Source organism: Scophthalmus maximus, chromosome 3 (genome assembly GCF_022379125.1).
Source record: "Scophthalmus maximus strain ysfricsl-2021 chromosome 3, ASM2237912v1, whole genome shotgun sequence".
NCBI classification, from domain to species: domain Eukaryota; kingdom Metazoa; phylum Chordata; class Actinopteri; order Pleuronectiformes; family Scophthalmidae; genus Scophthalmus; species Scophthalmus maximus.
Genome location: NC_061517.1, coordinates 25,986,063 through 26,008,106, shown reverse-complemented (window position 1 = coordinate 26,008,106; position 22,044 = coordinate 25,986,063). Strand labels below are relative to the sequence as shown.

Here is a 22,044-nt window from a genome sequence, read left to right as displayed (position 1 = left end):
ATTTAGGCTTCTACTTACTTCTACTAAAGATGGCGTCCACACTCCTCCTGGGAGTTCAAGCCCATGTAACAGAGACTTTTGGAAAAGCTGCCGGCGCCCGTTTTGGTCTAGCTGCCCCTAGAATCTCGACAAACTTGAAAACTCGAGACTTTTTGGAATCGGCGACTCAGACCTCTTGGTCCGCTTCCCGGGTCTTATCAGTCACAACTCGACTGCCGGCGGTAAAACCAAACACGGGTATGGAATTACAAGCGCCGCCAACATTTGCCGCGAGTCATTGTTCCACCCGGTCATCGGAAATTCTTGGACTTATTTTTCACAATTTCTGCTCCTTGATTCTAGTATTTCATGCACGCGGCCGACTATAGACCCTCCTGTTCACACACATGAGCAGTGCACGAGAATGGTCACATGATAGGCGTTTTTAGGTGTGGTCGTATGGATGGAGCCTTTTTCCTGATATGGAGCCAAAACGTGTAAAATGTGTTTGTGTGGACGTAGCCTGTCCCTAAGTTCTCCAACGGTGCAGTGGCTGTGGTGACCTTGATATACCCTTGCGGGGAAGGACATGTCGGATCCCTGACGCCAAACAATCTGTCCGTCTTCACTTGATAATCTCTTCCAGGTGCCTACTCCAAAAACTGGCTTTCCTGTTAACATCAAAATCGGATTATCGCAGATTGCTGTCGCACATCCCAGCTAAAAAACATGGGCAGGAGCGAATCAGAAAAAGGAATCAGGAAATCTTCACGACTTCGTCGGAAGAAGTCAAGGGACAAGGAAAGTGGACTGACGTAATGACACGGCACTTTAAAAGGCTACGGATCCTACACTTCTACCCGGCGTCTGCCCTCGGAGAGTCGAGTCAAGCACACCTCCCCTCGTCGCGGGGCGCGCGCCTCAGGAGGCCGCAGAGAAAACGAACTTAAATCAATCGACACTCGATCACTGATTGGCCGCCACAGAGCACAAGGAGAAATCAGGACAGAATGCAGAGCGGCGAGCTTTGTGAGCATGTGTGCAGCTCTCTGTGCTACCGTGGCGTTACCTGACGGAAAGCAGGTGTGCTTGTTATTCCTACATTTGAACATACGGTAGGTCATAATAGAGCCTTTTCTCCCCACTCCATCCTTCACGGCCCCCCGTCAGTCCGCGCCCGGTGCCGGGGCCCTGGAGGAGCTCCAGTGTTTAGCCGCGCAGCGCTCGCCGCACGGTGACAGATGTCTAATGACATACATGCTCATTCTGCCACGGCCAGAAATGCCCTTTCATGGCAACACATGTGCACGTATGGGACGATTGCGACTTTAAACACTGCGGAATAAAGATGGATAAGCCCGCCTTTGGGAAACGGTCTTCCCAAAGGCCCGAGAGTCCAAATATTTAGTCTCTCCGTTGTTAGTCGCACGCTGTTAAGGCACAAAGTTTGGATAGTGAACGTGGCCCGTGATAACAGTGACATCCACGTCGTCCTGGTCACATCTGCGGTTGTTTGCAGGCGGCTTCTTCTTCTTTTCCTTCTCCCCAATCTCTCTGGCGTGCACTCGCGTGGAAAAGCCAAGCCGCTCCACTTGCCGCGTTTCTTTGTCCCGCTGAGGTTTTGGCCCGTCGCTGTCCGGCCGGGGTTTTTTTAACGCGGCCTATCACTCGCGACAGGAGGCCGTGAGCGAAGCCAGGTCTGGTTCTGAGGGAGAGGGGGAGAAGAAGAAAAAAAAAGGTCTCTTGAGTTTGAAGTCTGCTTTAGCAACCGTCTGTGCGCAAACTGTTGTTGGATGCCATCCGCCCGTAAAGTGCGGCGATCGCCACAAACACAGCCACCCTCATTAAAGCATCACCGCCGATTGTTAACAGAGGTGTTGTCTTTAAGAGAACCAGTTGAACTTTGGTGTGCAGATTGTTGTGCAGAGGACTCAGTTAAAGTGAAATAATTTAAGTGACATGGTAATGTGTTTCATTTCTTGCTTTTCGGGGCAATTATGGCTCCAAAATGCTTCCTTTTTTTTGGCAGCTTCATTTCTTTCATTTCACCTCGTGCATCCTGCAAATTACACTCAATTTTTGTTTTGATTGTGGTGCCAACTGTCACCAGCCGTCCATTCTGCATAATACATTTAACATTCTGCATGCTCTTGGATGATGTTTGTTTTTTTTCGCCCTGGCCTCTGTTCAAGAGTTGAGAGGGGAAGAAACTGCCTCGCCGTCCTCTGCGGCTGAGACAGCTGTGAAACGCATCGATTTGATAAAGAAGTTCAAGAAGGCCGTTACTCTGGAAGGTCTGCGTTTGCAGAGTCCTCACTTAAAATCAAATTAGGTGCTTTGTTTCGCTCCTTTTGCTCGAGCTGTTAACAACACAATGGAATGCAAATTGGCCCCTACATTTAAATGGAGGGATTTCACACCTTCGGCCTTATCATGGAACGAGGCAAAGCCGGAGGAGATGGACACTGGCGGCTCAGCAAATTGACTTTAGCCTGTTGTTTGTAATTAGGTTTGGATAAAGAAGTGTTTCCACAGCGTTTGCACGTCCAGCGAGCACAAACCAGGCTGTGTTGGATCACCGGCCCCCACCTGATAAGATAATGTGGCCAAGAACTCCTCCTGAGACAACCGCTCACTGGCTCTATTACAAACAAAGTTACATTCTTTTGCGGGGATTTCATTTTAATAATGGAGTCGATACTGTTTCCTCCTCTCACTGTCCTCGAGACTCTACTTTGCTGCCGAGCTGTGACACGCTTGGAATCGGCGGAATGAAAGTCGGCCCCGACACCCGGTTTGTGCATCTTGGCCACGGTTTGAGCCGCGACGCTGAGCACCGGGAGACTATCAACACCGAGTCATCTTTCAGAAAAACTTTCTGCTTCCAGCTTCCAAAAACTGTTTTTCCCACCCAAACGAATTTCTCCCCGTGTTGCTCCTCCACACTAAAATGGTCACCACAACTGAGCTCAGTGGGAAACAAAAGTGAAGATAATTGACACTTTGTTACATTTTTTTAAGCTAAATAATATTGGACGGAAAAAGTGTGGCGATCAGCTGTGTCCATCCTGGTTGTCTGGACAGATACCGGCCTACTTGAGAAATGGATTTAAAGTCTTTGGGTCTTTGAGGGTTCTTCACTAAACGACCCTCTGGGTTCTTGAGATGTATTATTTTTTGGGATAAATCTTCTGTTGTGTACTGTGAGTCCAGTGTAACAGTTGTATATCCTTTCTGTTATTGCATTTTTTCAAGTAAATATGAGTGGAATGATCATTGGGCAACTTGAAATACAAGTTTTCCCCCGAACTACTCGAATCAAAGTCCCAGAAAATTCTTGTCTATTTTTCCATAGTCACTTTAATTCTGCACAACTTGCAGAAGAACTCACATATTAGTCGGAGCCCTCGCTTCGGTAATCTGTTAAGTCAAAAGGAAGTGCATGGAAGCAGGAGAAGGGAGGGAGGCTCCTGCAGAGCTTTTTACACACTGGGTAATTAAGCGCTGTGACTGACAGCGGAGTGCCAAAAGGCGCAGACGCACTCCGATTGGCCGCAGCGCACTTTTACAATCTCCTCTTCACCGAGCTGCGCGCGGGCGGAGCACTGTACCTCCCCAAACTGTGGAAGGAGCAAGACGCACCGGAGGAGCGCGACGCAGCCGCAGCCACAGGAGAGTGCCCGTGGACTGTACCCAAACCAAGAGACTCGACACGCTTTACGCACGCCGGTCCGCAGAGCTCAGCTCTCTCTCTCTCTCTCTCTCCCCCCCGCCCCCCCTCCATCTGCATTTCTTTCTTTATTATTCTGCATTTCTCCATGAAGTGAGTCTCTTTGTCCGCCCGTGTGACCCCCGCACTCCGCTGCACTCGCCGCGCATCGTTGCAAAGAGAGGAACAATGAGGTCCACTCCCGAGGCGTCCCTCTGGAGGATGGCGCGGCTGGCGGTGACCGTGGCGCTCGTGTCGGCGTGCCGCGCGTCGGAGTACGAGTACCTGAGCTGGAAGTCGGACGCGTACAACGGCGGGCGCAGCTACGGCAAGCCCCCGCAGTGCGTGGACATCCCGGAGGAACTGCGGCTCTGCCACAACGTGGGCTACAACCAGATGCTGCTGCCCAACCTGCTGGAGCACGAGACCATGGCCGAGGCGAAGCAGCAGGCCAGCAGCTGGGTGCCCCTGGTGCACAAGAGCTGCCACCCGGGCACGCAGGTCTTCCTCTGCTCGCTGTTCGCGCCCGTGTGCCTCGAGCGGCCCATCTACCCGTGCCGCTGGCTGTGCGAGGCCGTGCGGGACGGCTGCACGCCCATCATGGAGGCGTTCGGCTTCCCCTGGCCGGAGATGCTCACCTGCGACAAGTTCCCGCAGGACGACGTGTGCATCGCCATGACGCAGCCCAACGCCACGGAGGCCACCAAGCCCACAGGTACGACGCACAGCACTTCTCCCCGCGTCCAGATGACCCACACGTTCGGCATTTTATTATCTTTATAATAACAAGCCTATAGATTGTGCGCACGATACTATTTCAACCACTGATTTGTGTGTGTGTGTGTGGTGCTCAATAAAATCTGTGTTTGGTTTGGTCATCTGAGGGCTTGTGCCTTGCTCAACAGCACCTCGGTGGTAGCTGGAGGCTGAGTGAGTCATCAGAGGACTTACTGCGTATTTCGTCCTCCAATTCTGGTCTCCTCTGTCCATGAAGGCCGCATAGTTACTGCTGACATGACTGATCAAACTGCTTAGTTTGACCCCCCCCCCCCCCCCCCCCATCTCATTTAATTTAAAATGCCATAAACAGAGAAAAACACATCAAGTTGCCAGAGCTCACACATATCCATGAGCAGAAGTTTCTAAAATACCGGAGCTAAGGTCAACTTTTCTGTCATCATTCACTGTTTAATGATCTGTTTTATTTTCTGTAAAAATTGTTTTTTTTTTTTAAAGTTTTGCGGCTTGTTGTCGTCCAAAGTTTTCTTTTTATTCTGCCAGCAAATAAATGTGGCCTAGAAGTAGTCCAATGTGCTCCAAAATAATTTTGGAAAGTAACCCCCCCCCCCCCCCCCCCTTTCACAGCAACACACACACACACACACACACACACACACACACACACACACACACACACCGCAGGTTGCTCAAACCCCAAAATTCTCAGAAAAAAAAGGCACTCAGGACACGTCCTCAGTGTTTTCAGTTGCTACGGTCCCAGTCGTGGTGACATCTTGTTTTGTCCAACCAACAGATTCCAGGATCAAAATTAAAAAGATTGATTTATTGTGATGTTTTGTTTTTTTTTAAAAAGCAGAGAAGTAGAGAAGCTGGAAAACAAGCCCATATGTTGGCGCGTTTGCTTCACAAATGTTTTCCTCGACATTCATTTTGTATCTAAATTCGCTGTCGTCCCGCCAACACGCATCCATCCGGGATTCCTCGGCGCGACCGACCGTCCCACTCTGAGCGTTAGTCACTTCTGCCACCGTGTAAAAGTCGACACCGGTGCAGTTTAACGGGCTCGAGAATGTTGTTTCAGCAGGGACGGTGTGTTTGCAGATGCAAATCCCAACACAAACAAACCCAATACAACCTTTTGGGTGAAGAGGGGGGCCGGGGGGCTGGTGAGTGGAGGGGGGGGGGGTTGATGAGTTCAAAACCTGGATTTGATCCCGAATTTAACGAGGTCAACCTGCCGCGCGTCCGCTCGCCTCGCGAGGGGTTCCATTTCATCCTCAGTCTGCGGTCGGCTGCAGAATCTCGCGAATGCGCTGAAGTTGCCTGCTGTTGACTCGGAGGGATGTTGTGCTGCTGGAAAAAAGAAAGGAAAAGAACGCTCCTAGCAGATGGTAGCCATTTATTTCAAGGTGCTCGTTGAGCTGGAAGACAATGCTGGGAGGAGGTCCAGCGAGCGAAGGGGGCCAACGTCCGCGACGATTAATCCCCATCTTTCTGCCGAGCCCCGTCGCTGACAAATGCATCAGAACCCGGTGAGAGATGGAAAGATGAAGACATAATTGAATAACACTGTGTCCAAATAACGCATATCATAAGAGCCACCCCGCTCCGCCTGGATATCATCCATCACTAATGGCTCCTTGGCTGCAGATTCCCCAAACCTGTTGGGACTGTGTGTGTGTGTGTGTGTGTGTGTGTGTGTCGGAGTCAGACACTTCATGCAGCATCAGTGAAGGGGAGGGGGGGCTGGGGGGTGTTTGTCAGCCCCGATGAGCCAAGCTGAAAAATACCAGAGAAACCATGAAAAAATGCGCAAAAGCAACAAAGTCTGGGGAAGATAAAGCTCCGGCTAATTCCGAACAGTTTGGGTCCGAGGGCTCGGCTGCCGTGCTTGTGCCCCCCCCCCCCCCCGCCTGTCGCACAGGTGATGTGTGTGTGGGTGGGCGATGGCGTCAACAACCCCCTCATTCACATCACATCACATCATCGACTCACTTACTTTTCAAACCTCGAGCCGTGAACACGCCACTTGAGGACGTTTTTTTCTTTTTCTTCGCCCAACGCGCCGTAAATGGGTCGGACTGTGGCTCTTCCAGCAATTGCACAGTGCTCAGTGTATCTGTAGATGGGACGGGGTCCGTGTGTGTGTGTGTGTGTGTGTGTGTGTGTGTGTGTGTGTGTGTGTGGAGGGGGGGGGTGTTATTGACCGACACGGTGGTATGGACGGAGGCCCATTTCTCTGAAAAAGAGCTCCCTCTTCCAGAGTTTGGGAGGACCGCACAGGGCCGCGGCGCTCTCCGGACGCCACCTGTTATCATTTGTTGTCAGCGCCAGCGATAAAGGTCGTCCTCCGGCGGGACAGAGTCGGGCCGAGTCGGAGGCCAGCTCCTCGGCAGCTCCTCGGCAACGTCCGATGTGAAGGGGTTGATGAGGCCAAACGAGAGCAGCCTCTATCTCTCTGAGGCGGTGATAATTGGTTTAAAGGAGAAGCGGGCTGCTAATGGGCAAAGGGACTGTGTGTGGACTGTGTCAACAGGGTCCGTTTTCACAAGCCCTTCGCACCTGGGCGCCGCTTTCACGGGCTTTCGCGAAACGCGTGTGAATGGACAACTGGCGAAAGAGGAGGGAAAACGTATTTGTCTTTGCTCTCTCCACCTCTCCAGCTCCGTCGATCCGGATCCACTGTGACTAGAGCTGCCACACAATTGATTAGTTAATGAATCGCCAACTTTTTTTGTCAATCGATGAATCGATTCAAGTAGCTTCTTCAATGCGAATATGTTCGGGTTTCTTTGCTCCTCCGTGACGGTGACCTGAATATCTTTGGTGCGTGGACAGAACAATACATCGTCTTGAGGGTTTTGGGAAACACGATCGGCATTTTTTAACTATTTTATGACATTTTATGCACCAAACAATCAATCGATAATGAACATAACCTTTAGTCGCAGCCCTAAATGCGACGCTGAGGCGCGGTGTGTTTGAACGCACCGAGTTTGTTCATAAAGTCCACTCTGCTGTTTGGCATCCAGCGATCATTTGCAGTATTAGACCCCCCCCCCCCCCCCCCCCCCCCCCCCCCCCCAAAAAAAAATAAAATTATGCGGGTGAAAATATTCGCAGATACGCCTGTAGACTGAAAGGACTTGGGCAAAAACACATTCTGGCTCTGTGTCCTCCGTCAGGTTTTCGTCTTCGAGCTGGATGCTATTACCTTTTTTGTTTGGAAATCCGGAGCATTCCTTAATGCTTGGATTGACTGTTGTTACCATTTATTCCTCCCACATCGCTCATACTTGGTTTTTCCCTTTTGGCATTTGAGCGTGTTCACACACACATTGCTGTTGATGGAGAGGTCCGTTGTGAAAAGTGTCGGACTGCAACAGAGCGAGTTAGACCGTTTACTTCAGGTCTTAGTTTTCGGCTCGCCATAAAAGCCGAGGACATTCCTGCCCGAGGTCGGGTCATCGGACCAGGCGACGGACACCAGACGGAGGAGAGGACCTGTGCATGTGGAGAGGGTTGAAATTTAAAGGATCGATTGAAATCATCTCAAATGAGTACGTTTAAAGGGAATGGGTTGGACGGCTCTGTCAGAGTTGAACTCGTCTTCATTCCAAATGAGAAACGACTCGTTTTGTTTCCCCTCTTGATTCCTCGTTTGTTCTTCTGCCCAGATCCAAAGTGGTTGGCAAAGTGAACAGATTCTAATAATTAAAACCATGTCGCTGATTTAACGCCGGTATCAACGCAACGTGTGTTTTTGTTGCCTCTTTCCCACTGATCCCCAGACCGTGTACCGAATCATTATTATTATTATTATTATTATCATTATTATTATCATGATTCTTTTTTTTTCTCTCCACAGGTTACTCTCCCATCTGCCCTCCGTGTGACAATGAGATGAAAACAGACACCATGCTTGAGCACATGTGTGCCAGCGAGTTCGGTAAGTGTCCTCCAAACACCCACCATGCCAACACGCACACACACACACACACACACACACACACACACACCCCGCTTTGATACGTCTCGACATGCATCACAGCGCAAAAGGGAAAAAGAAATCAGAAGAGCAGAATGTGATCTTCAAGCTTTGGAGCAGCCCATGATTTCTGAACTAAGTATGTCAAGAATGTACTGCCTCCGTTTATGACCGTACATTTCCATATTTGGCCATTTTTCCTTGCGATGTTCTATGATCTCTGTTTTCTACGTTGAAAGTCACGCGCAGCGTTTTCATTTTTTCATCTCTGGGTGAGATGCACCAGGTTCGCTGAAGGACGACGTTCTGTGACTAATGAATTGCGGCCGTTAAAGTCTTTATGTGGCAGATCCTCGCTGTAGTAAAGTGGGATGTTTGTTCCGGTGTCTGGCTGGACTGTTGTTGTACCATAACCTTCTGCACACGGGGGGGGGGGGGGGTCAGGATGACCTGAATGTCTTCCTAAATGAAGCAGTTCATGATAAACGTTGTCGTCCTCGAGTTGTTCACAGAATAGCGCATGCAAGTGTAACGAGTCAATAGTGGCCCTATGAATACAAAAAAGAAAAAAAAAGCTTCATTAGCTGCGTGTCCATGTAAACGAGTGGTCGGGACAGCCAACTTGTCTGGGCAGCGATGTGCGGACGCATTTTAAAAAAATTTCTTCATCGATGGAAAATGACCTCCGGCGTCCTGTTTCCAGTGGTTGTGGAAAATCTTCCAGTTATGTTTGTTAACGGTACAGAGAACAATAATGCAGACAGCGGAAGTTAGGTAATCAGAGAAAACAGGAATATGATGGAACTAATATTTTTTCCGGGGAAAATGAGGCTACATCCACATTAAAATGCATCACTTTTGCTAAGTTTATTCGGGGTCATCCCTCGGTTCCCTCAACTCTATGTTCCCTCAGCCCTATGTTCCCTCAACTCTATGTTCCCTCAGTCCTATGTTCCCTCAGTCCTATGTTCCCTCAACCCTATGTTCCCTCAACTCTATGTTCCCTCAGTCCTATGTTCCCTCAGTCCTATGTTCCCTCAACCCTATGTTCCCTCAGCCCTGTGTTCCCTCAGTCCTATGATCCTTCAACCCTATGTTCCCTCAGTTCTATGTTCCCTCAACTCTATGTTCCCTCAACTCTATGTTCCCTCAGTTCTATGCTCCCTCAGTTCTATGTTCCCTCAGTTCTATGTTCCCTCAACTCTATGTTCCCTCAGTTCTATGTTCCCTCAACCAAATGTTCCCTCAACCCTGTGTTCCCTCAACCCTGTGTTCCCTCATTTCTATGAAATTATCCTCAAAATAACATGGATGACAAATTGCAAGAGTTGCGAACACGTACCGTCGGCAACCGACACATTGTTGGTTCCAAAATCCTATTTTTCACCATTGCGTTTCCTCGTTCGTGATGTTTTTAAGCAGAGGAGACAGTCTGCTTCCTGTTTACACAGGCACCCACATGTGACACGTCTGCGTGAATGGTCATGTCCTATGTGTTCTCCGGTGTGTCAGCACGGACGCAAGATATTTCTTCTGCACAGTTAAAAAATGAACAAACAGGTAACAGTGTGGAGCCGAAGATAATAGAATCAACATCAGGTTTCTCACATTCATTCCAGTCCAGCTCGAACGGTCACCAGACTGAGGAGAAGCTTAACAAACCAGGGAGGGAGGAAGATCTTCTGCTGATAGGGGGCTTAGTGGAGGGAAATTTGGGAATTTGTGGCTTTGCGCTTAAAACGGACACAGAGAGTTCAGTTCAGTCAAAGAAAAACAACAAACATCAGCCGAGTTGCCGTTGTGAGGACTTCCAGGAATAACATGCGCATGATGCACACAAGATGCAAGATGTCGGGCTTTCATGTTTTTATTCGCAGGCCGGACCAGAACTCGGGGCAGCTTGAGCTCCAGGTGCCACGGCGAGGCGAACATGAGGGTGGGTGCACATTGGAAACAGACCTCCTCCCCGTTCTCTCGGGCAAAAAAAAAAAGAGTTTAAAGTTACATTTGTTTAACGAATTGCCCCGTTGTTTACGCTGCGGCGACGGGACCCCGCCCTTCGTCCAGGCCGCGTCCCGGTCCTGCCAAGAGGAGAGTGGCACCATTATTGGCTCGTTTCATCTCGGACAAAGACAGATGTTGTTTTCCCCCTCGCTTGTCACAAGTCGTCCCCCCCCCCCGACCCGCCGTCATGTGAGGATACACAGACAGATTTAGTGTCAGGCCGCGGATGAGACACTGCGCCGCCTGTGCTGCAGGTTTGAAACCCGCGAGGGGCCGACCTCCTGCGCAACGCGACAAAAAACGCCCGCCGTGATTTCAGGACGACCCGATCGCGGCGGGCAAACGAACTGACGCCCGGCAGCCTGGCGCCAGATGGCATCGCTGGATGTGTGGCCAGTTTTGTTGCTTTTGACACGAGTTGATGCCTCGTCCCGTAGACGACGAAGGAGGAGGAGGAGACAATGTGCAGATCACCACGTCGTGTTTTTTATCCCGGCAAGGAAAGATAAGGCCATCGCGATGGCTCACTGCTAGTTATGAGTCGGTAGGTGGCGGCGTGTTTCAGGAGTCTGCGTTTCAAAGTCCAAACGGCAGACGAGCCTGTCGGTGTTGTTTGGACAAGGCCGCAGGAGGAGATGGGACAGATAGATCCGCTTCGCCGTTATCTGTGGAGCACGGGAGACGGGAAAAATCAGACGCCTTTATTAATCTGCGCGGACCAATCATGTGTGAGATATCCGCAAACCTGGCAGCGGATAAGCCTTTTTTTTTTCCTTTCTCCGTCCACGGAGAAGAAAAAAACAAACTCCCTCGCTTACTGGAAGTTGTGAAAGGTCTGTTCTCAGTCGAGGTGGAAGCTGAGCGTGTCTTTTTCGGTAATGCCAGCGTTTCGGTCATTTGACGCCCCCCGGATAATTGCTTCCCCTTCAGTTGCACAAGCGCAGCTGGCTCCTGCGCCTGGTTTGATCCTGATGAAAGGGAGAAGAGACGGCTCGTGACTTATGGGCCGGGGGCGCATGTGGAGCTGCAGGTTCTCAGCGCGGCGCTTCTAGTTCACCTGGCGGCGGCCGACACTCCCCGAGTTCGCCAAAATCCTTCCCCTTCCAACACACGCGCTCACACACACACACACACACACAGTGGGTAACAGATTTACAGCTCATCCCACTCCACCCTTTGTTCCCACCACTATTTATCTCTGTGCTTAAGGTTTTACGGCACCTCATTGTCCCCCCAAAGAAACCCTCCTCCGGCACCCCTCAACTAAATCCCTCCCCTGACCCCCGAGCAGCTCACTATGTTGTCGGAACGTTGCCGAATGACTCCTTTCCTTTTGCCGGTGCAGTTGAACACCAGCAACCGATCCGATCGCCTCCGCTGATCGGATCGGTTGTCGGGTCCATCATTGTGCACGGGGAGCGTACCTCCCGCTGGGTTTACGGCTCCCCCGGGGAGGAGGAAGCCCCCGAACGGCGCCACAGGAGACCAGGCCAGATGTCAGGGAGAGGGAAGGCCTTCCAGCAAAAATAACTCGACAATTCCAACAAGATATTGGACGCGATTGATGAGATTTTTGAAAGAAATTTATCAAAATATTCCAAAAGTTAAAGTGTCAGTTGTTTGAGGTTAAATCTGTTGGCATTTTTTGATTAGCAGACGTGTATTGTGTGAGCAACCTCATGTGGAGGATCATTTACTTAAATTAGGTAGTAAGTAAGTAAGTAGAGAAATATTATAAGCAATAAGTACTCAAAACATGTTTGAACCGTATTCTAATGCTAGTAATTAATTCAAGTTAACCTTTTAAAAAGATTATTACAAGAATTAAGAAAGAACAGCAAATCGGCTGGGAGACCAAATTGAGTATATACAGTATATATTTTACTTCTCTATTTTTTGCTTTATTCCTATTGAGCACAATCTTCTCCTCGGCCCTGTACACCTACCCTTCACATGAAATAATCCTAGAAGGAAAATCCCTTTTTAGGTGGAATTCCTCAAAACCCGTGACCACGCTGGTTATATCATTTCAAGGGTTCAGGAGCCAACGTGATATTTGTTCTGATCTATAGAATCAGATTTCATCCATCACGAGTTGACAGTTCGCGTAACGTACGGTCACACCTGACGTTACAACGGGTGTCCACAAGGGTCTGGAGTGAAAAAAATTGTTAAGAAAAGAATTAAGAGCACGAGTATTATGCCTTTCAGAATGTGGCCCGAGACAAGTTCACAGACCATGTAACGTGTTCTCGATGAGTCTGTCACTCCCGTACTGTACCTGGAGCTGTCCCGCGTGATCGGATCACCCAACACGCACATTCATTGTTGGTGCCTGATCTTTCACATCTTCGCCATTTTGTTGAGCGGTTTTCCCCTCTAGCTGGAACGTTTGCGTATTTGACCAGTTCACAGTAGCTTTGTTCTGGTGACACTGGACCACGTTGAGATTAAAGAATGTATATTGTGATTTCTCGATCAACCACTGAAGACCACCCACTGGATGGACGGTTGAACCAGCTCACTGCTCGATTGCACATCATAATTATGTGCGGATGTGATTGAACTCTACAGGAAAAATACTTTTTTTTCTCTTCCAATTATCAACCAAACGGTTAAACTCAACGTTAGCGTCGTACGGTACGATGATGCTGAAGAGATTAAGTCCTCAAACAACACAAGGTGCAAAGAAAGGATTAAGGACTTTCGAGGATTGAGGGTTTTGCAGGGGTGGGCCCGGCCTTCTCTTTTATGACTCAGTAATTATGAATGCTGCCCATTTTGATTTCACTGAACACTAAGCCTCCTCACAGAGACCCTTTAGAGAGACGAGAGACAGAGGATAAAAGTCTTAATCCCTACCATGCGCACTCTTAATACTGGGAAAAACAGGGCGACTCTTTTAACCCTTTAATTTGCGACGAGAGATGCTAACGCAGATGAGGAGATGAAACGTCGGGACGTTCCGTGTGTGCCAATTCGCCGAAGACTGAGTCAAGAGGGATTTGGTGTCTTAAACTGTTGAGAAAATTAGAGCCAAGTTATAGTTCCCCCCCCCCCCCCCCCCCCCCCCCCCCGCCTCCCAGATCTTTGCTGGAGTGTGAAAATGATTCATGCTCAATCAGGCTGTTCTCCGCACTGTGGGTCACAAGACTTCTTCTCTGACACGACTCGCTGATTTATTCCGACACCGGCGCTGTCAGTTAGATTGAACGTTAGCATTCCACACTGTTGGGCCTTTTTCTTTCTCATGCTGCAGTGTGCCGTACACACATCGGTACATGTCAGTGGGAACATGAGTAATGTGTGGAGGCATATGGAGATTTGGACCACCAGAGTTTGACTCGTGCTCCTTTTCAGAAGGGGAACCGGCGGATACAGAGTGATTAGAAGGTTAAATAGAGTTTAGTGAAAGATCAGGAGTATTATCTTCAGGCAGAAACACAGATCAGAGGGGTGTAGAAGCTGAGAACCACTGGACCAAAGCACTTTTGCAGTGTGCTAATTATGATTTTTTAAATTTCAGGGAACTGCGAATACGGGCCAGACATATATAGTATACAAACAATTTGCAAATATAACTTTCATAAGCTTTACAATTGTTCTTTCTTTATATCTTCCATATTAACATATGTATAATTTTGGTCTTTGATGTCACACATTGCTCTCGGATTTAGGTACAGACAATCTGTGAAACAAATGGCGCTTTATGTTTAAGTATATTTCCCCTAAATCCAGTTTATTACAAGGATCATACAAGGTTTCTGTTGCAGGAAAAAGATTTGAAAGACTCGTGATCCTTTTGGTAGGTCACCATTCAAACCGTAAACGAGACTCAGTTAGCGGTTTATAACCACATTGCATGGCATTATTTTGAAAAAACATGGTGATCTAACAAGAAAGAAAAAAAATCCACATTAGGTGTAATGTAAACCAAGATCACTTGACCAGGCCAATCATTCATATCATCCTGTATATTGGTATTATTGCACATGTTCTCCAGTAAGTCTGAACATTGCAACATCCAGTTGGCAAAATGTAGTGTTGGTTAAACTGTAATAATAATAATACACTATAACTCTAGTGTTATGAGGGTAAATTGCTGTATTTTCAACACAACATACAAAGAAGAACCGATTCTGATTATGTCCCCAGTAGACCAGCCCATCATTTACATGCATGGTCTATACTGAGTGACAGTAACCTGTATGCTAAAATAAACTGGCATCATCAGCAAAGTGTATTCAATTCAATTTTCTTTGTATAGCGGCAAATCACACCATACATTGTCCCAAGGCACTTAACATAGTGTGGTCAATATTACAAAATTACAGAGAAAAAAAACCAACAGTTCCCACAGTGAGCAGCACTTGGTAACGTCCTTTTAACAGAGAGAAATCTCTGGCAGAACCGGTCATGGTATTTCATTTTCTGTCTAAATGCCATATGATTAAAAAGAAAAGCATACTATTACCGTGTAGTGGTAGAAGATTTACTGTATATTGTCAGATGATATTAATTTGTCTTGTATCCTGTTGACATTGTGGTAATCATCCCTTTAATGTATGTGGGTGTTGTAGGCCATTGTGGATAAATCAATGGTCAAGATTGCTTTGTTTTTACTCTTGGATTTGCCAAGATCAGACATTATGCGGTAATTAGGAATGGAGGTCGATGCCAATTTTACATATACACATAACATCGACTAATAATTGATACTGATCCCTTCAGGGGTTTTTTAAGAAATATTACCAACAAACACATGAAGCAGCACATTAAAAACCAACCTATGTGTACTCTACCTAGAACCTAGAACTATGGCATCTTCTGTTCTGTAATGATACTGATACTGACGTACTGTATCTGTAAAATGTAAAGGGGAAACGGTGCGGTTAGGCCAAAAATGTTGAACGAGAAGTCACTTTAAACATTAAGTGTTTTTTTTCTACTTGCAGCTTTCAAGACCAAGATCAAGGAAGTGAAGCGCGAAAACATGGACCGCAAGGTGATCCTGCAAAAGCGGAAGAAGATGGTGAAACCGGGCAACCTGAAGAATAAGGACTTGAAGAAGCTCGTGTTGTACTTGAAGAACGGCGCGGACTGCCCCTGCCAGCAGCTGGACAACCTGGGGAACCAGTATCTAATCATGGGCCGCAAGGTGGATAAGCAGTACCTCCTCACGGGCATCCACAAGTGGGACAAGTCCAGCAAAGAGTTCAAAAAGGCCATCAAGAAACTCAAGACCTACAAATGTCCCGCCTTCGAGACCGTCTTCAAATGATATGACCCTGCAACCGTCACGGGTCGCATTTCATCCTACATATGAACTTGCATTAAGCATTAAAATCCCAAACTTTGCTTTCTATTGTCCTGTTTATATATCTATATATCTTTGTATATTTACATATACTTTGAAATGTCCATTATCAAGTTTTAGTCAAATGTGGTGAGTGATGACACCGCAAATAATTAAAGGGGTTGGGTTTCCTTTTTTTTAATGCTTCTCTTCTGCTTAAGAAAAAGGATGTAGTAGTTACAGCCCCTCCTCACTGAAATCATTTCCACTATGTATGTAGGTACTTTGTGTACACTCTCATTATCCTACAGTTCAGTGGATTTTTGCTCAAAGGAAAGGTTGGACATTATTGGGACCACCCTAATTCACACTCGTACCGAGAGTTAGATGAGAAGACCGACACATCTCGCATGTCTGGACAGTAGAGGGAGCCAGCAGATGGTTAGCTTTAAAGACTGGAAGAAGGAGCTAGCTTGGCTCTGTCCAAAGGGCAGAAAAACACAAGTTGTCATTTTTTTTGTACATATTGAATGAAATATAACATGTTATTTAGCGAGATTTAGATTTGCAGCGAGATTGATTGTTTTGGGACAGCGCCAGGCTAACTGTTTCTTCCTGCCTCCAGTCTTGCTCACGCGCGGTAAACATCTGCTGGCATGCTTTCAGACTTTGCAAAGCCAAATCAATGTTGGAAAAATGTCAGACTATTCCTCAAAATCTGTAGCATTTCGATCCTGATCTTTTTAGTGCTAAGCCATCAAGTAACTGATTAGCCTTCAGAATTGGAAGTTGCAGGTATGTTGAGCTTTAAACGCCACACGGTGCAAAGCAGCTCCAGGCAGGGTTCGTGGTGAATAACTTATTGACAGATGTGCGAGAGAGTGCTGCCATCAGCTGATTGTTTTTGAACTAAGGACCAACAACTTGATTATTTCCCTTTCCATTTCTTCATTTCATTGTGACATTTCTTTTTGTGACTTTTGTCGTGACAGTCGTGCGCCAGACTTGATTTTGTGTCTTGTTGTCACCTGACATTTGACTAAATGTTTTTACCACTTTGCTGCCTCCACATCCAGTCTACTTGCAGTAATCAGTATTCACCAGTAATGGAAAATGCCTTGTAGTCATATGTGTTTAAAAGTGAAAAGTTATGTGAGTGCAAATGTTGCCAACTATGTGTGCTGTTTTGGTTTGCTGGTTCGTTTTAGCACTATTTGTTGTTGCAGATTTGAATGTGAGCAGTGCATTTCTGCCTATTACATGTACATACAAATTTTACATAAATATGGAAAAACTGTCTCTGATGTTATTTAGTTTTCTTTTTATGGATTTTCATGTTCATGGCAGTGATGGCCGATCTACCACTTTGGTCCAACCCACTACAGGACAGTCGCAGTAGTTTTTTACTAACTAAACCAGTGTTATTGCATCATGCCTAACATCATGCCTGACACGTGCACACAGTACGCCCGTACAGAGCAGGGCCGGTGGCAAGCCCAGGTCTGCCCGCCGCGGAATGTAAAAAACTTTATGGATGTTTAACTGGGCACCGAAACAGATGGGATTTCAACTGGTGCGGCCGATGGTCAGTCTGACAGTGACAGATAGTGAGCGAGAGGGAGAGAAAGAGAGGAAGCGAACGGCAGGAAAAAGAGCAGTGCACACAGCTCTACGATGACGCACTGGTGCAAAACACTGAGTTAGATAGAGACCTTTTATGTTGTGTGAAAAACTTCTTATCATTATGAGACATTATGAGAATCGCCCACTGCTAACGTGTTCACAAGAGCTATTAACCAATTTGGTTACTTTAAAACATTTGGCAACTCAAAATGGTGTTGCCAGGATCATGCAACCTCCTCTCTTTCTCTTAACCACCAATTATTTCTCTTCACCCGTGAACCTCCCAGGCAGCCAGCTTCTGCCTTGACAGTCACGTCAAGCAGAGAGCACTTTTTCACCTAGTATGTGCCAAACTAACATTTTCATAATTTTTGATGAGATAAAGCATGAGATAAAGCATTTTAAATTCTCTCCTATGTGTCTGATGCGTCTTGTCTGGGTGTCCTCTGATTCAGTGGTTCGTGGTGGTTTGTGAAAATGCTAATCCTGAAATATATATATATCTCATTAACCGCACGTGCTGGTTATGAACTTGCCGTCTAATCAACTGTCAGATTTATCAGATTTGTTTTTCCACAAAGTCGGTGGATTTGGTTCCAGTGCTGAACAGGCATGACTTTCCCGAATGCCGTTTCATGTAAATGTGCACAGAATCCAAAGGACTCACAGGCAGCGCCTTTGTAAGCCAACTATTTTCCCTGCACAAGAAACATAGATCTGGGTAACTTGATGATAAATGTTTTAATATAAATACTTTTATGAGCTGAAATCCATCATTTCACTTCAACATGCGTAAACAACAAAACATGAAACCATTCTGTCAATAAAAAGGCTTGTTAAAAACCAGGAAGTATCAAACGGACCAACGTCTTGCCCATCTGGTTTCAGTAATGGCTTTGGTATTGGAAAATGTATCTCAGATGTGGACTTTGCTTTCTAATCATTACTTCAGCTGCCTTCAAAAGGGCCCCAGAAAAACTCAGGGCCGAGATCCAGCTTTGTCCTATTAAGAGATGATCTGCAAAAAAACATCCTGTTGGATTTGTCATCTCGCTGAAAACCTCAAATTGACGAAGCTGATGAAGTAATATTTTGAATGGTTCCACTTCAGAGGCTAGAAAAGTCATACCCCTTCAATATTCCTACCGCACACTTGATTACAGTCCGTGATAAGACCCAACTAAGTTGACAATTGCAAATCTTGCTGGTTGAGAGTGAACTATAATTCAAATTGCACAGCCTAAATTGAAGGCACAACACAATGCTATCCAGCACAACCGTAGCTTTACGTGGCCAGCACCAGAGAGCATACACTAGCTAGCTAGTTAGCAACTTGTGTGAACAAAGCAGAGCATTACCCAAATAAAGATATCAAGATACCGAACGCAGAACAAAAAGGAGATTGAATGTTGTACCCAAATTTATCCCTGACTGTTAAATATAAGCCAGTTTGTTTACCTGTTTGCTATGTAGCAGTTTGAAGACATTCATTATTTGAAATCCATTTTGATTCATTGGCATTCTGTCACTATATTTATAAAGTAGCTCTTCTTAATTTACTGGTGGTGAGTTTGGTGTGTTATACTGTCTTGAACCATTCTAATTCTACTTCTTTCTGACAGAAGAGCTCCCATAAGGCATGTGTGTGACATCTTTCAACATTATTGAATTTATTTCCACTCAGTCCCACACACATTGCACTGGAGCACCAAATGTGGATGCATGTGGAAAAATAGTTCCCGGTGAATTTCTAATTCCACCTGTTATAATTTAAGATAGCTGCTCTGGGAAATTACTGAGCCTCTTTAGAAAAATCTAACTGTTTTCTGGGAAATCTTTTGAAACACAAGTCGAAGTCACAAGACGGAGACTTGTCCTGACTCTGAGATCACAGTGAAGTGTGTCTGTGACTAATAACTCCATTCCAGGAGAGGCTGGTCCACGCCACATTCCCCTCTGCATTTCAAAGACACATCTGGGGAGCTCTGGGACACCACTGTCTGTTTAAGATGCAGCTCCACATTCTCACATCAACAGGAGGAAACAATAAAGTGTTATTAAGACTTATGGCGCAAATATTTGGCGGCAAGTAACGCATAGTAACATGACTTTCTTTCTTTCTTTTTTTTTTATTTGTCCTCCGCCAGATCCAAGTGTTTCATTTTACTGATCTCTGAACCGTGGCTGAGCCTTGAGGTTTTAAAAAGTGAAGCACTTCTCTGTTCTTAATCCATGTTTGTGTCTTCAAAGCTGCTGCTGTCCCCCCCCCCCCCCCCCTACTGCTATAAAACCATCCTTTGTGTTTAATGGTATGGCTGTATTCTCTGTTTTATGGTGCACCATCAGTAGCCAGCGAGTTAAAAGGGTCATTTTGTGTGGGCAGCTCAGTCGACCATAATGTTCTCCGTCATAAAGCAGGAACACGTACACAAATCACATTAGAACGTAGCAATAAAGGGATTTCCTGTTGTTACAAATAAAAAAATACACATCCTCTTTAACGCGGTTTGCGCTGGAGTTTGAAATTCTAAAATATAACATGGCCGCGACTGGAGCCTCTCCGGAGTGTGCGACTGCATAAATTGACAGAGTCTTTTGAACACAGAAGTGTTTTTGGCTCTTTTATTGACCCCTTGGCCGCGGAGCAAACCGTTAATGTCTCAGGCTTGCCTGCGGGACTCAGGAAGAGGGATGAGTCGGCAGGCGCACTGCGTCAGACTTCCTCTGGAATTCACAGATTGCAGTCAAACTGGCGGGTTAGCCGTATCAATCTTCTGGCTGTAAACCGCCCAGAACCTCGGGGTGTTTGCCTCTTTCGCTCGTGGAACTGGCGGCGTGCGATTATGACTATAACAGCCATCAAAATCCTGGGTGGGGGGGGGGGGGGGGGGGGGGGGGGGGGGGGGATAACCTGCAAGGAGAATAAAACAGAGAAACAATTGTTTTCTTTTTCACTCAAGTCCACAAGGGAGCAGGAGCAGGAGGGGGGGGGGGGGGGGGGGGGGGGGGGGGGGGGGCGGCTGCGGCGGGATGGACTACACATGTGGCCGACGGCCATATGTTTTTGAATAATAGCCATTAGTTTTAAGAGGGTGATGTCATCGAAGGTTTGCTGTTCCAGTAACTATATTCCTCCAGTCCTGGATCGGATCCCTGAGAGGACTCCTGCAATGCATGATTTGTATCATTCACCGAGGAAGGTGAGGAAATATTTGCGGTAAACATGGATTGATCGGTGAGCGCGCGTTCCTTCGGCCTGATCGCATGGAGTATAAATCACACCCGGCTTTTTTGTTGCATTAGGAATAAACTTTCGGGAGGACGGGACGGGGGGGTCCGTCCTGCAGTTGGTGTATTTTTGATTCACTCCGGTGTTAATTCACAGCTTTCAACGAGCAGTTAAATCTCTTCCTCTTTTGAAACCCCTCACTGAGGCTTGTCCTCTCTGCCTGTGAACTTGGGCGAGGATGAGAGCAATCGTGAGCCCCGGGGATGAAGTTGTATAGTGCCAGTGTCAACAGGGCCGCGCTGCGTTGGAAGCACTTCGCTGACTACCAATCACCAGTGACCGGCCACAGGTTGTAAAAATATTCGCCGAAAAAAACCTGAAACCCACGGATTTATGATTGGTCATTAGAAATCACGAGGGGCCTGTCAGGAGCAACCTCAGAGGGCCATTGGACGTCGTGCAGCCGTGGATGCAGCTGGGTCAACTCCGAGGACCTGATCTTAAAACGTTTGGGTTGATTGATTCCCAAGGAGAATTGACTATTGGTAATCGCTTTAAACAGGAATTAGATGTTGAAATTTAGACAGATGTTGAAATCAAGACGTATTTGATATGTTATTCTCCGGTTTCCACCTCGTCGTATATATAAGTTGGTGATGTAGTTCCTCAAAAAACAAAAGAAATACATTCTACGTTCCCACAGAGCATTGGCTCAGAAAGGCCCACTTACAACAAATTCTTCAGCCGCACCAGGCATAAAGCGCTTCAGCTGATGCATGGGGAGCGAGCTCCGTGGCTCCGCGTCAGCCCAATCCGTCCTGACAGCCCGTTAAAACTTCAGTTGTTGCTCAATAACGCCTCTCCTGCCTCCAAAGCCAACAATTTTAAGTGAATTTTCATAAATTGTTCCCCCAATAAACCACAAGCAGCTGTTACTTAGCAAAGTTATGACCGGGATGTAGGGGGAAAAGCAAACCCACCGAAAAAACTCACTTTCACCAGGATTTAATTGCATCGCTGGCATCCACTCACTCCTCTGACATGCAACTTCAGTACCTAGGCATTGTTTACAGTGATGCTTGCTGAGGTCATCCTTTTAAACTGTCGTGATCTTTAAACATCTCTCATCAAGGACTGTTCTTCTCCCGGATCCACCCAATTTTCTATAAAGTATACACTTCGGACTGATGTTGGCACTGTTGTCGCAGGGAACTAGTACCGAACAGAGTTCCTCTAAATTAAACGACAGTGTTTGTTCTCTCATCCGACGGCCCTGACAGCGGGGTGACAGCCTTTTTCTGTCAAAATCACAGTCAGAAAATAAATGTTTTGGATGTTTGGATGTAGCTTATCTTTGTTTTTGGTGCCTTTGGGATAAAATGCTCACTTTGTGAAGCTGTGGTACCTTTGTTGTCATGGTTATAACGATAAACGTTTTAAGAGTCAGGAAGAATATTTGACAGAACATGGAGATA

The 22,044-nt window shown here is 46.8% G+C and overlaps 1 protein-coding gene across 1 annotated transcript; it reads left to right on the top strand.

The window, feature by feature from the left end:
- The first annotated feature begins 3,535 nt into the window (after nt 1-3,535).
- sfrp1a (secreted frizzled-related protein 1a) lies at nt 3,536-17,016 on the top strand. Its single transcript, XM_035640728.2, has 3 exons — nt 3,536-4,403; nt 8,298-8,378; nt 15,377-17,016. Exons 1-3 carry the CDS (start codon nt 3,878-3,880, stop codon nt 15,700-15,702), a joined length of 933 nt encoding a protein of 310 aa, XP_035496621.1. The 5' UTR covers nt 3,536-3,877; the 3' UTR covers nt 15,703-17,016.
- The last annotated feature ends 5,028 nt before the right edge of the window (nt 17,017-22,044 follow it).